General features: G+C 47.3%; 2 protein-coding genes across 2 annotated transcripts in view; one reads left to right on the forward strand and one right to left on the reverse strand.

The window, feature by feature from the left end:
* Nucleotides 1-2,304: 2,304 nt before the first annotated feature.
* Nucleotides 2,305-8,372, reverse strand: dhrs13b.2 (dehydrogenase/reductase (SDR family) member 13b.2). Its single transcript, XM_080007223.1, has 8 exons — nucleotides 8,214-8,372; nucleotides 7,317-7,493; nucleotides 6,939-7,214; nucleotides 6,529-6,855; nucleotides 6,059-6,406; nucleotides 3,686-3,778; nucleotides 3,574-3,593; nucleotides 2,305-3,460 (listed from the first exon to the last, which is right to left on the reverse strand). Exons 1-8 carry the CDS (start codon nucleotides 8,257-8,259, stop codon nucleotides 3,446-3,448), a joined length of 1,302 nt encoding a protein of 433 aa, XP_079863349.1. The 5' UTR covers nucleotides 8,260-8,372; the 3' UTR covers nucleotides 2,305-3,445.
* An 828-nt stretch (nucleotides 8,373-9,200) lies between these two features.
* The window catches only part of gemin4 (gem (nuclear organelle) associated protein 4), a 5,787-nt gene continuing 1,984 nt past the window's right edge, over nucleotides 9,201-13,003 (forward strand). The window contains exons 1-4 of the mRNA XM_080007145.1: nucleotides 9,201-9,363; nucleotides 9,571-11,628; nucleotides 11,820-11,976; nucleotides 12,334-12,604. Coding sequence (XP_079863271.1) covers nucleotides 9,354-9,363; nucleotides 9,571-11,628; nucleotides 11,820-11,976; nucleotides 12,334-12,604 — 2,496 coding nt within the window. The 5' untranslated portion in view covers nucleotides 9,201-9,353. The remainder of the gene's footprint in view (nucleotides 9,364-9,570; nucleotides 11,629-11,819; nucleotides 11,977-12,333; nucleotides 12,605-13,003) is intronic.

The following is a 13,003-nucleotide window of genomic DNA, read 5'->3' on the forward strand; positions in this document are numbered from 1 at the left end:
AAGCAATGGTCCGAGTCAACCTCCACGTTGAGGAAGTTCATCAACTCCCCTTCAACCAATCCGCCTGGGTGTGACCTACCACAGAATGCCTGGGTCAACCTCAACAGAATTACCTCTGGAGTAGCAAAGACCCAAACCTATCTGCATATGATTGGAGTGTCTGCCACAAATCTCTGTGAATGCAGAAAACCACAGACTGTTAAACACATCAACACATCATGAATGTCTTCAAATCACCACATGGAGTCAGCGGCCTCATTGAACTGGATGACGATACCACTTCTTGGCTAATGTCCCAATTGCCTGTGTAGCCCTACACGAACGAACGAACCATGAGTCATTTTTCTTCACCAAAGTGTGACATGTGAAAGAAAAAAGTATAAGAAAACTAAGAGCCAGTATGTAGAGTCAATGGGCGAAATTTCCTGGAAGTACAGTTGATCCAGCTCTAACTGAACCCCCCACACACACCCCGGGCTCCACTAGTCATGACTGTTTCAAACTCTGAGGTAAACCCTGGCCACCAGCCATTTAATATGACACTTCCAGTAAAGAGTGGCTATATGGAGGAGTGAAGTTGTCTTATTAGAAGGGTAATTCCGGTATTTCTTGAACCCCAACCCTGCTTTTCCTCAGTTGCCTTTGGCCATTCTCTCAATACTGGATTGATTTAAACGATTCCAATGCCAACGATGACCCCGATGGTGGAAAAATAGGCATTCGGCTGAAAAACACCAATGTTTTCCTTACGTTTTTTCCTTTTGTTTTTTTTTAAACCTGGAATCCATTACAGAGTGAGGGGTCGGGGGTCGGGAGGAACTGAGATACGGGATGGCTTCTCTCTACAGGCTTTGGAAAGAAACCACCTGACCAACGGTGGATGGAAGACATTAACCGATATTTGCCTTTGCATCCAGAGCTGCCTCAATCGTTGTACATTCAGTTTGAAGGTGGAAAAGTATGTTTGGGCACCTTGCCATTGAGTTGTTTTCTGTGGCCTCCCTCAATTATTTTATTCACCCGATAAGAAATACCAGCCCTCGGAAGGCGAGACGACAGTTAGCAGACGCTACAGTATATTTAACTTTGCCATGGGTGGGTGGGGGTAATTCAACGCATACCCTGCCACGGGAATTTCACGCCACGCTGGTCGGTCTCCGTATCTCCAACATCCAGGGGCTGGGCAATGCTGCACAGCACACAATACATCTTTTGATGAAACCGGCCGACGATTCAGTGCCAAGGTTGGTGAAGGTTCGCGGAAGGCGACCAGAAGAGGCTCGCCCTCCGGTCCGATAAAACTCCTTTTAGTCGGCTTAAAGGATCGCCTGCAACTGTGAAAGAAGACACTGAGCCTCCATCCAAGCGTCGGCAGACAGGCAGGCTTCCCCCCGTCACCAGGTACTGACACGTCTAGTTCACCTTCCGTAAACTTCCACCGACTCTGGCAGCCTATCAACGACCAATTTTCTCCGTGCTTCCCCTCCTCTCCTGGGTTTTTTGTTTTAACAAGCACCCTTCCTTTCCCTCACCGTCCTCCTTTGACACGTGCATACGCACCACTTTAAAAGCCTCGGCAGGGCCAAGACCCTCACTATATCTCTGAGCCGCTGACGCCTTTACCCCGTCGGCCACTCAGATCCACTCGTCTGGGCCTGTTATCCGTCCCCCGCTCCGATCGTACACCAAAATCGTACGCCTTCAATGTTTCAGCCCCGTCCCTCTGGAACATTCTACCTCAACACATAAGATCAGCCCCGGTCTGTCCGTCGTTTTAAGTGGCTCCGTCTTTATAGGTTAGCCCTTTGATGGAGACCTCATCTCATTTATTTTATGCTTACTGGGTTTGTTTTGAATATTCTTCCAGTTGTGATTCACTGTGTCACAGTGTGTTCTATAAAGTGCTGCATTAATATTTACTTACTGATTCTCTCTCTCACACACACATGCACGCATGCGTGCACACACACACACACACGCACACACACACAATCATTCTCGAACCCGCTGACTGTCAAAACGCCCCCTAAATACCTCCGAGAGAGATCTCCTTGGTTTGTTTACCTTGAGCGTGTGCGATCAAACTGCGGCAACGCTCCTTTCCGCACAGGTGGAGTTATACCCACACAGTGAAAACAAAAGACACTTACCCCAACACCACCTGACCCCCCCACGACATGATGTTTAACAAGGTGTTTCCCTGATATTTGCCATAATAAGGCGTTGGTGATTTAAAGGGTAGAGAACAGGAGAAATCGAGGGCAAGGCATCTAAAATACTCGGATGCAGGTTTCACAAGTGGATTTTATTTATTTTTTGGTGAGGGGGGTGAGCGCATAAGAAGCGTCATCCGTAAAAAGAGAGATTACCAGCCCACATTGTAGTCAGAAGCGTTCAATTGAAGCGCCTTCCGAGCTCCCCAAATGAAGTAGAAGCAGAGGAAATGCACACAGGAGACAAATACAGATACAAACCCACACTTATAGACGGAAACAAAAATACACACTTGATTTAAATTGGTACTCCATAGGATTGTCCGTATTGGGTGGATTACGTGACCAATCCCAGAATTCCATCCGTTCTTTTCAACATCTGGGTTTCGTCTACCCTCGTCTTCGTCGCCGCGTGATTTTGTGAATGTTCATCCATATCTAATCAGATCAAGCTACACGGCTTCGTCAAATTCAGCGCAGCTGCCTTTCACCTCTAGCGCGTGCCGATCTTCTTTTTTAGTTTTTCACCCGTGCTGTCAGCATGCTGGGCATACAATACATAGTACTTTTATGCCATTGCATCGAGGACAGTTAGTCTGCAAATGGAGTTTAAGTTCTCAACCTGTAATATAACTCTTTAACCATCAAGAACTGTTGCAAAAACTCTGTCCTGTGGACGACCTGTAAGATGACAAGAGCTCTGCTTTTTGTTACACAGAACCGCGTGCTGATCTTTATATTGTAACCAAGGAGCGGCAGACCCCACAGTGGAAACAGCATAAAGAGGGAACACATACATCCAAAATACATCAAATGGCTGTTTCTTATGACGTGCAAGCGAAATAAATACGAGATGAATAGCAAATATGGGAATTGCTATCACAAAATAAACTTACGGATTACCACTTTAAATTCTTAGAAATTTGCTCATTTGTAAAGTGTCAAGTCAAGTCCCAATATCACAAACAAAACAAAAAAACAACCTTCAACCTCCCCAACATTTTCAAAGATCAAACTATTTATCCAATCGACTGTTCTCGAACTTGAACTTGAACTTATCACGAGTGTGAATAATAACCCAAGTCACAAACAGGACACAGTCAGTTTTTCTTTGATTTTGTTTCACAGAAACACCATTTCACCAAAAAGATCGAACCAAGTCGAGCTCCGCCAATCAAACGGAAGGCACCAAATAAAAGACATTTGGTCTCAAGTCGGAGTGGCGCGGCTACTTAATAGGGTTTATGCTGTGAGGGATGGAAACACAAATGAACATATAGATTAACAAACACTATGTACCAGTGTGATATAATGAGATTTCTTTATGTTTTTGTTTTAGAGATGTATTATTATGCCTCACCTTCCATGACTCTTGCCGCACTGTGAAATTACATGAAACATGAACCAATTAGTTTCAATATGATCAAACGGTTAACTCCGTGAAGAAATACTGAGTGTGTGGCGACACTGACCTGAGTGCAGGTAGCGTAGCATGGCAAACAAGATGAGCAGTAGGACAACCACAGCGGAGCCGACGGAGAGCAGCAACATCACACCTGAGGGCTCTGGCGGAACAACACACAACACCTGTCATCCAGCTGCACAGCTTCTACTGCCACCTGGTGGCGGTTCAGTGCCCCTGCTTCAGTTCAATGACAAAACGTCTTGTTTTATGTGGCTTTTCAGGAATATTTAATAAAATGCATAACCGTAGCTAAAACAGAAGCCAAGTTCAGATAAGCTCAGGCAAGCTAAGTGAGGAAAAAAACGACTGATATCCTGCCTTATATCTCTACTGCAGGGAAGGAAGTTAATAGTTACAACCAGTAAGGTCAGTTTAGTTGTGTGTTATATTTGCATGTTTTCGAGACTAGATTGTGCTCAAAATCCCAGAACATGATCAAACACAAACATGCTTTGTCTCTAAGGGTTAACTTGATCATTGCGATTCAATTTCGATTTTTAATTTTGAACTCAAATGTCAAACAAACATACATACACATATTTCTATTGAATGGAGCAGGCAATGTTTAACACTGCTCGGGTTGCAGCTGAAGGAATAAGGCTAAAATTGTCTCATAATAAGAGTACATTTAAGCAACACATTAGTTTAATGGAATACACAATTGCAATTGGAGATATTTGTTTTTATCATTTTATATTTCCGACTTGGTGGTCCCAAGCCGCCAGCCCCGGTGGATGACCAGGGCTGGCGGCACCTTCCCCGTTCACCTCCCTCACCCGCGCGATGCTTGGCCGGGGCGGACTGACTTCAGTGCGGGTATCACGTCAGGGTATCATGTCACGTCAGGGTATCACAAAACCCTGTGGCGCAATGAAAGTGAAGGATTGAAGTGGAAGGGCAATTTTCTCCAAATGCTGCCAAACATCAAATCTAGGGTTGAATCCTTTTGTCAATGCCATTTCTGTTTATTTTATGATTCAAAAGGCTATATTAAGTTCTGGATCAAAAACAACATTTCTGTACTATTAACAGCAAAGTAACGAATTGTGGAGACCAATTACTTTTTGTACACTTCAACTTATTTTAGAAAAAAAAATTGAGTTATTTTCATTGAATGTGCAAGGGTGCCAATATCTTCGGCCACAACTGAATGTACTTTATACTCTCTTGCTTTCTCATCTTGCTACATTTTAACAACGTATTCCCCTTCCTCCAATCAACTAAGACCCTTTACCAAGAACACACAAAAAATTGGCTGATATGATTGTTGATGTTGGTTAATTCACAAGTGGTTGTATCCTTTCATTATATGTAAGTAGAAAGTACCTTTTCGGATAATGGGCGTGGAGGCGTGGGGTGCCGGCAAGTTGTCTGACAGAACTAGCTCCGCAAACTATGCATCGTATGTTGAAACTTCATGCTACATGCTAAAATAAGCTTGACTTTACTCAGGGTAACCTATACCCCTTTCCAACTGCGACAAAAACCCGGTAACACCGGCTAACATCCGGCATTTGTCATCAGTGGGAAAGGTAACGCCCGGGTCTCAGTCCCGGGTCAAATGAGCCGGCGAAAGACACAGGTTTTTAATAGCTCCACCTCCGATCGGCTCTGACGTGAACAGGATACCCGGGTCGACCCGCTAATTTTGGCCCCTTTACAAAAGGGGTGCGATGCGACGCGCGTTGAAGTTCCAGACACATAAATAGACAGGAATATCCGTGTATCATTCAATCATTTCATATTCCATTTCGGACCCAAAATAAGAAGTAAATGACTTTTTTTTTCTCCGCGGGGGTGGGGGGGGGTGAAATGCTATGAGTGGAGGGATGGTGTAGCATAGCGGAGAACCTCCACGCTTCTCACCGGGCTCCGAGCCACTCCAGCACCGCCCCGAGCCGGTCCCCGAACCGGAGAAGCACCTCCACTCCCCACCGCCGAAAGATCAGTGGCATGCACCGGCAGCACTTCTTCTGTAGTGTTGGATCGTTCACGAAATTGAATCTGATCCTTTTGAACGGCTCAAAATACTTTTTTTTCCCCCCAAGTTTAACAGTTTTATGTTGTGAGTTTTTTAATTTGCTGTGTCCTCTACTGTTTTGCTCACAATCACGCTGGCACCATGACGTGTTGGTGACGTTGAACGTGACACACCAGTAAAAAAAAAAAAGGCATTTCTCCCGGCAATGGGAAAGCGTCAATCGCATAAAAATTTGCCTCTAATTTTGGGGTAAAAACGGTATAATACTATATAATATATATATAGAATATATAATACTTCAGCAACGTTAATGAACCCAGTAGGTCCTTACTCTTACTCACGTTGAGAGCTATTTTTACTTTTACCAAGCCATGGTACGTGAGTATGAACGTTCCTCACCGTGGACGGTGAGGGTGAAGCTCTTGCGGACAGGGACGAGGAGTGAGCTGTGGGAGACCTCACAGGAAAACCGACTCCCTGAGTCCGCGACCGACACTGAGAGGTAGAAGAATGCCGAGAGCGAGAAGGTCCCGTCCCGGCTGTGCTTGTGGCTGGAGAGGAGAATGTTGTCCAGCCTCTTCGGCAGCGGGGAGCCCACCCGGTACCGCGAGCCCCCCGGGGCCTCGCGGAACCACTCCATCTTCACGTCCAGGGGGTAGTAGCCCTCCGCCTCGCACACCACCTTCTGCTCGCCGCCGTCCACCAGGGAGAGCTCGGGGCCCACGTTGAGGGAGACGCGGGGACGTTCTGAGGAGAAACAACCATGCAATGAACGCTTTAGAGATGAATGAAATTGCATTACGTAAAATGGGGAGACACACCTTAAATGAAGACCCACACCCCCAGCTTCCTCCACATTTTTAACTCACCGACGACATCCAGAGTTATGTCTTGGACGGCAGTCAGAGGAGACACGGACACGGAGCAGACATACTTGCCCTCGCTGGCAATCTTGACGGGAGGGAGGGAGAGGGAGACGTCCCCACTTGCCACCAGAGCCCGCAGCGTGACCCCTGTCCCGCTCTTCTCCGAGTTGCTGTAGCTGAACAACTGGGTCCAATCTCCATGCCGCTGCGCCCGCCACTCAGCCGTGAATTTAGGGCCCTTGTGGTCCACGGCGAACTGGCAGTGGAGCTTCTGGTCAGACAGCAGTCCCGCTCGCACCACCGGGGTCCGGGTATGGAGCACCATAGCAGCTGGAAATCACAGACGAAAAACTTGAAGTCGCGGTGCTCATAGCTACCACTCAAGAAGGTTCTCACATGGGGATCGTCAGTACCGGAGGTGACGATTAGATCCTTGTCCCCGATGACGGGCAAGTTACGGTGGTCCTCCTGTCCCGGGGGTGGCCCGGCGGGGGTGTGTCTGAGGAAGCCGATGACTCTGAAACGGCCCCCGCTGTGTTTGAGGGAGCATTTGAACCAGCGGTCGTACTCCCGGGCCCTGTGGCTGGGCCACAGCACTTGGATGCCTCGTGTACTGTACCTGCGCACCTCACACTCCACGTGCTCTGCGTCGCCCCCTTCCATGTACGAACGCAGGTCCACCTTTGAAGCTAAATGAGGATTGATTGTGTAGGAAGGAGTAGAGCTGAATACAGTGGAAGAGGGAAAACAATAGTTGTTGTGCTGAGTTGTCATTTTAGGATGGCACCTACCAGTGACCATGAAAGTGACAGTGTGGGGATTCACCAAAATGTCTCCTGCTTGGCCAAACTGCAGCACCGCCTCTCGGGGTTGAACCTGGGTCTCGAGGTGACCCTCCCCGTTCACGGACACGTGTTCATCTATGAAGGTGCAGGGCAGCCAAGACACGGGTTGCATAGATCGGATTCCTGAGAGCAATGAGAGAGAGGAAAGTGAGGGAGGAATAGAAACAGAAACAGAGGAATACACACCGATCGGCCACAACATTAAAACCACCGACAGGTGAAGCGAACATTGCTCATCTTGTGACAATGGCACCTGTCAAGGGGTGGGATGTATTAGGCAGCAAGTGAACAGTCAGTTCTTGAAGTTGATGTGTCGGAAGCAGGAAAAATGGGAAAGCATAAGGATCTGAGCGACTGTGACAAGGACCAAATTGTGATGGCTAGACAACTGGGTCAGAGCATCTCCAAAATTGTGGGGTGTTCCCTGCAGTGACTAGTAGGGGGGGTTAGACAATATTAGGTGGTTTTAATGTTGTGGCTGGTGGGTTTAGTATACAGTATAGATACACTGTATATATGAGATGGAGAAATATGATACTAGCTCAAGCACAGTGGATGGCCTAGTCCAAGGAAATTTACTGTATTCCTCCATGTCCATATTTTGAAGTGCAATGTTTACACATTTCTGACCATTTTAGCCCATATCCTTATTTGTATCGACCAATCTTAACTGTCCTGTCTACATTTTTGCTATTCCTATTTGAAGCTAACTTTGCTCAGAAGTACAAATACATTTTAACAACCCTTGGAAAGTGAATTCATTTTTTTGGGAGAGAGAGAGAGAGAGAGAGAGACTTAAACGCGGCTAATTCCGCAAGAATATCATATCCAGAAATCGCTTACCCGCGAAAAGAAGCGAGAAAATGAACAGTATTGGGAATCCCTCCATGTTTATTCCGTGCAGCTTGCTTGCAGTGTGCAGGACAGCGCTTTCGCTTTCGTTTCAACAACAAGTTTGGTTTCAAGTCTGTCCTGCTTCTCAGTGACGAAAGCCAAAGAATGTAATTGACACTTAACATGGCTGGATTGAAACATGGTGTTTGGACACACTCCTTGTTTAGCACTAAAACTAAAAGTAATTCCGGGGGTCTCCAAACTGGGGTCCGCCCCCCCCCCCCTTACGGGTCCATGAAGGAATTGAAAAATGATTATTTTAGTTAGCTAGTTAGTTCCTCCCGTTCCTTCTGGAACATTGGGCGACGAGCCCCCACCATTTGCTCCGTACCAGAATGGCGTCTTCTCGTCGTTTGCTTTTACAACAGTATTTAAATTAATACAAGAGAACAAAATTTTAAAAAAACATTTCATTGTATTTTTCATTTCGGAAGACCTAAATATTAAAATAAATATTACAAATAAAATATCAAAATATAAAGAAATTAATAAAACTAGGAAATAGTTTAAAAATATGAAAATATGTAAAGATATACAAAGAAGAAAATGTATTAAGGTATAAAGCATATTCACTAATGATGGTGGGTTTATTTGTTATGAGCTTTGCACTTTTAGTCCGCAAAAAGTGAGCTAAATTGAATATTTGTGTAGCCTAATTTTATATATATATATATATATATATATATATTTGTACAGTACTACGATAAACAGGCTCCTGTCGTGCCACATAAACTGCAGTACCGCGGTTGTCCTGGTGGCGCTGCGGGGCGGACAGGACAGTCTTTCGGAGGAGACGTGTCGCCCCTTGTGAACACTCGTTGGCGCGGTGAAGAGGAAGCGCTCCACACAGGCGCAGATGTGCGCGCTGGCTCGGAGTTGGCTCTGGACGTGTACACATGGAGACAATTTGAACCGCAAATTGTCGATTCGCGAAACGATTGAATTCGGTGCTGTTTGTTCAAAAGAAACAAGTAGACGCTTGGAGCTTTGAGAGGGATATTGAGAGTAAAGCGTGGAGTATCATTTGTGTTAGGAATGGGAATTTAAAAACCTGTCCTGCATTTCCTTTGGTGTACTATCGCGCCGAGGATGGACAAAGGTATATATTTTATATATATATATTCATGGTGATATATTGTTGTCACTTAGTTTATGCTTTAAATTGGAAACTGTCATAACTAGCTGACACAAAAGATTTGTTGATTTGTTGAACTATAACTGTAAATTTAAATTGAAGGTGTTCTGTCTCAGTGGCATACCAAATCATAGTATCTGTGATACAGATATGTCCTGTGTTTCCCTACAGAGTCTGCAATTCTTCAAGGAGGCTTCCTTTTGGCCGACAAGCTGTGCCTTCCCTTATCCCTTGCCTCTGTTCAGAAATGTGACTGGGCCAGGGTGGGCCAGCCCATCCTGGCTGCAGTGAAAGACCTGTGCGGACAGGTGGAGCACAGCAGTCCGGCCAACGTCCTCCACTGGAAAGCAAAAGTAGTGTGTGTGCTGTGGTGCAAGCAGCTGTGCAGGGAGCTGAGGGAGGATGTGGAGACCGGCTGGCGGGAGAACCCGCTCTTCCCTTTACAGAATGGCCTCCCTGAGGTCAGCCGCGTGGTCCTGCTGGAGCTGGTGAAGTCGATGGAGGCTGCCGACATCTTCGGCCAGTTCCTCCTTTGTCTACCCAACGCCCAGGTCTGTTCCGAGCTGACAGGCCTGGCCAAGCACGTCACCTGCGGCCCCACCTCGGAGGAGGACGTCCGCCTCCTTCTGGATGTGTGGTGGGAGCTGTGGAGAGGCAGAGTGGAGGACAGAGTCGATATAAGTCTGGGGCAGATGTTCGCTCAGCAGTTTGCCCGTCTCTCCTGCCCTCAGCCTCTGTCTGCCGTGGCGGCCACTCAGGCTGCCAAGAGGTTCAAACTAGATACCGCCAGCGTTCCGCCGTCGTCCTCTCAGTCCTCTCAGTCCTCTGATGTCCTTTACATTCTCCTTCACACTCTACGAGATGTAAGGAACAATATATTCACAGCCGACCTCTGTTGCCAAGCCCTCTCTGTGGCCCTTGATGCCATCTACACCTCCTTTCTAATAGACCAAGCCGTGGTGCTCCCTACCGAGCAGAAGCTGCGTATCCTGTCGAAGGCCGCCAGCCTCAAAGAGGAGGATGATGGGAAATGGAGTTCGGTGCTCCTCCAAGAGGCCCAAAGGGACCTGCGTGTGTCCCACAGCCCCTCTACATTTCGACCGAATGTAGTGACGCTACCTCAAGCCCTGGGATTAGTAACAGAGCTCATGCAGTGTTGTCAACAGAGAGGGCTTCCAAAAGCCAACGACGGCTCTGATCCTAGTTACTTTGTATTCAGGCTCAGCCAGTCTGCCCAGAGAACCCTCGAGGCACTGGAGAGAGTCAGCAAACTTGAGACTATGAGTGGCATGGAGGGTGAACAGGTCCTAGGGGAGGCGATGAACGGGTTGAGACAAGTCTTGGAGTTGCTCGCCTTCCTAGATCCAGAGAGCAGCCAGGAGGCGAAGGCCAGGGTCACCATGTCTATCATTGACCATCGCCTGGAAGACTATGGAGACTTTGCAAAGGTATTTGCTGCCGAGAAGAGCTGGGCTGCGCGCGACAGCCGCTGGACAGACTGCCTGGAAAAAAACCAGGCGGCCTTCCAACAACATGACACTGTGGTCACACTCGCTGATGCCCTGATATACAAATGTGGCAGAGAGGGAGCGGACGTGAGCCAATGTAGAAAATTGTCGAAGACCATTGCAAACATTTTTTTGGAGCTCTCACTGGAGGACAAGAACAAAGCGCTGGATGCCATGCTGAAGCTGTCCAGCAGGGGGTTTTACGGCAGCTGCGCCCCCCCTGTCCTGATCGAGGGGTTTGGGCAGGAACTCAACATGGCATTTAACTGCATCATCCAGGGAGGGGGCAGAGCAGCAACGGCAGGTTCCCACGGTAACTTGGACACAGCCACCTCCTTGGTGGCAAGGGTAGCGTTTCAGAACCCAGAGGCGACCCTACGGCGCTGCTGCCACACGGCTGTTTTCAATAAGGGGGCTTTCTCCCTCATGGCCAAGATCCTGCAGAGGCTGCCAGGGTTGATGGGGGGTATTGGGAGAGAAGACACAACAGCAGTGGGAGACGGGAGCAGGGACGCTTCGGGGGATGCCAGCCTCCTCTGCAGCTGTCTGCAGGAGACAGTCTTAACCAAAGAGTTGATGTCAAACGAGGTGGCACAGTTCCTGAGCTTCCTGGCGCTGCTGATGGAGCCAGTCAAAGTGGTTGACGGGGAGGAGATGCGGAGCCTTCTCTCACCGCGCGAGGTGGTCAGTTTCTTCGTCCTACCCCACTACTGTGTTACGGGTGAGAAAATATTCCTTCAGTAATGCTTTTGAAGTGCCTTTATACAACAATGGTCTAAATTCTCTGTCTTAAAAATAACAATTAAATTGATAGGTCTTTAGGGTGGGTATTCTTCCATAAATTCCGACTTTGAATGTAGTAGTGCAATACAAATCTTTCTCAAATGCAACACTTCCCCATCTCTTCTCCAGACCGCGGCCCCATAAGCATGGAATTGAGTGTGCAAATACTCCACAGTGCTCTGACTGTGGAGCTCCAGGAGCCGGCCTCCTCTCGTCACTGGGTGATGGACTGCTCCCCCTTTCCCCTGCTCTGTGTCCTAGCACAGCACCTCAACCGGGCTTCCAGGTGATTCCGTTATCTTAGGCTGACATGCATTGTTCGCAATTAACATACAGATTATATAATTAGCAGAATTATTACGATGGTGAACAACACTGCAAGTTCAGTGAACAACAATGCAAGAGGTGGCTGTCAGAAGCACAGATCAGTGACACATTTGGCTGATTTATGTGCAAAAGATATCCTATTGTGCCTTTAAATGCACCTGTTTTGTGAATTGAAGCCAGTTAGTTATTGCTATTTGCTACGCCATTTAAATCACTGACCTTCACTATTTGTAAGGTTTGATTGAGCTTTTGTGAATTCAAACTCCCCTAAACTGTCTTGCCCTTCCTTACCAACCCCACATAATTCCTCTACCAGGTGTTGGGAGGAGCCAGCTGAGGACGCCCTACCCCACTTTTCAATGGACACAAAGGAGCTGCTGGTGTTAGTGCTGACCACCCTGGGGCAGCTGGTGGGCCGAGAAGTCGCGTCTGCCCCCGGTACCTGGTCCAGGGCCCTGTTCTGGCTCTACAGCAAGGTGGAGGAGCTGGACTGGACGGTGCGCTTCTACTTGAAGCCTGTCTGGGGGGAGCACTTCAAAAACGAGGTGCCCTCATCTCTGCTGGCGGTCTGCAATCTCCCTGAGCAGGTAGGACTTTTGGCCTAGAGCTGCAGCCATACACAGAGCCATCAGATCCATTTTTCATGTGTTCTTTGTACTGTATGTCGATCAGTTTTCTTCTCCAAAATGCTAAAACGGGTAATGCATTCACATCTTTATCTTCCTGCTCTCTTATTCCAATCATGCTTTCGTGATGATGTACTAACTAGACTGATTGTTATATGTGGAACGATGTCTTGGTACGACACAGGTCCCAGTGTCAATTTGTAAGCATCCCACCTTTGGTGTTAAAGAGGACCTATTGTGCTCATTTTCACCAAGTTAATATATGGTCTCTGAGGCCCCCAAAACATGTTTTTAAAGTTGTTGTTTTTTCTGAAAATACCACTCAGATTTTTCATTTGAGCTTTTCAAACATGCATCTAA

The sequence above is a fragment of the Zeus faber genome (assembly GCF_960531495.2).
Source record: "Zeus faber genome assembly, chromosome: 9".
Classification (NCBI taxonomy): domain Eukaryota; kingdom Metazoa; phylum Chordata; class Actinopteri; order Zeiformes; family Zeidae; genus Zeus; species Zeus faber.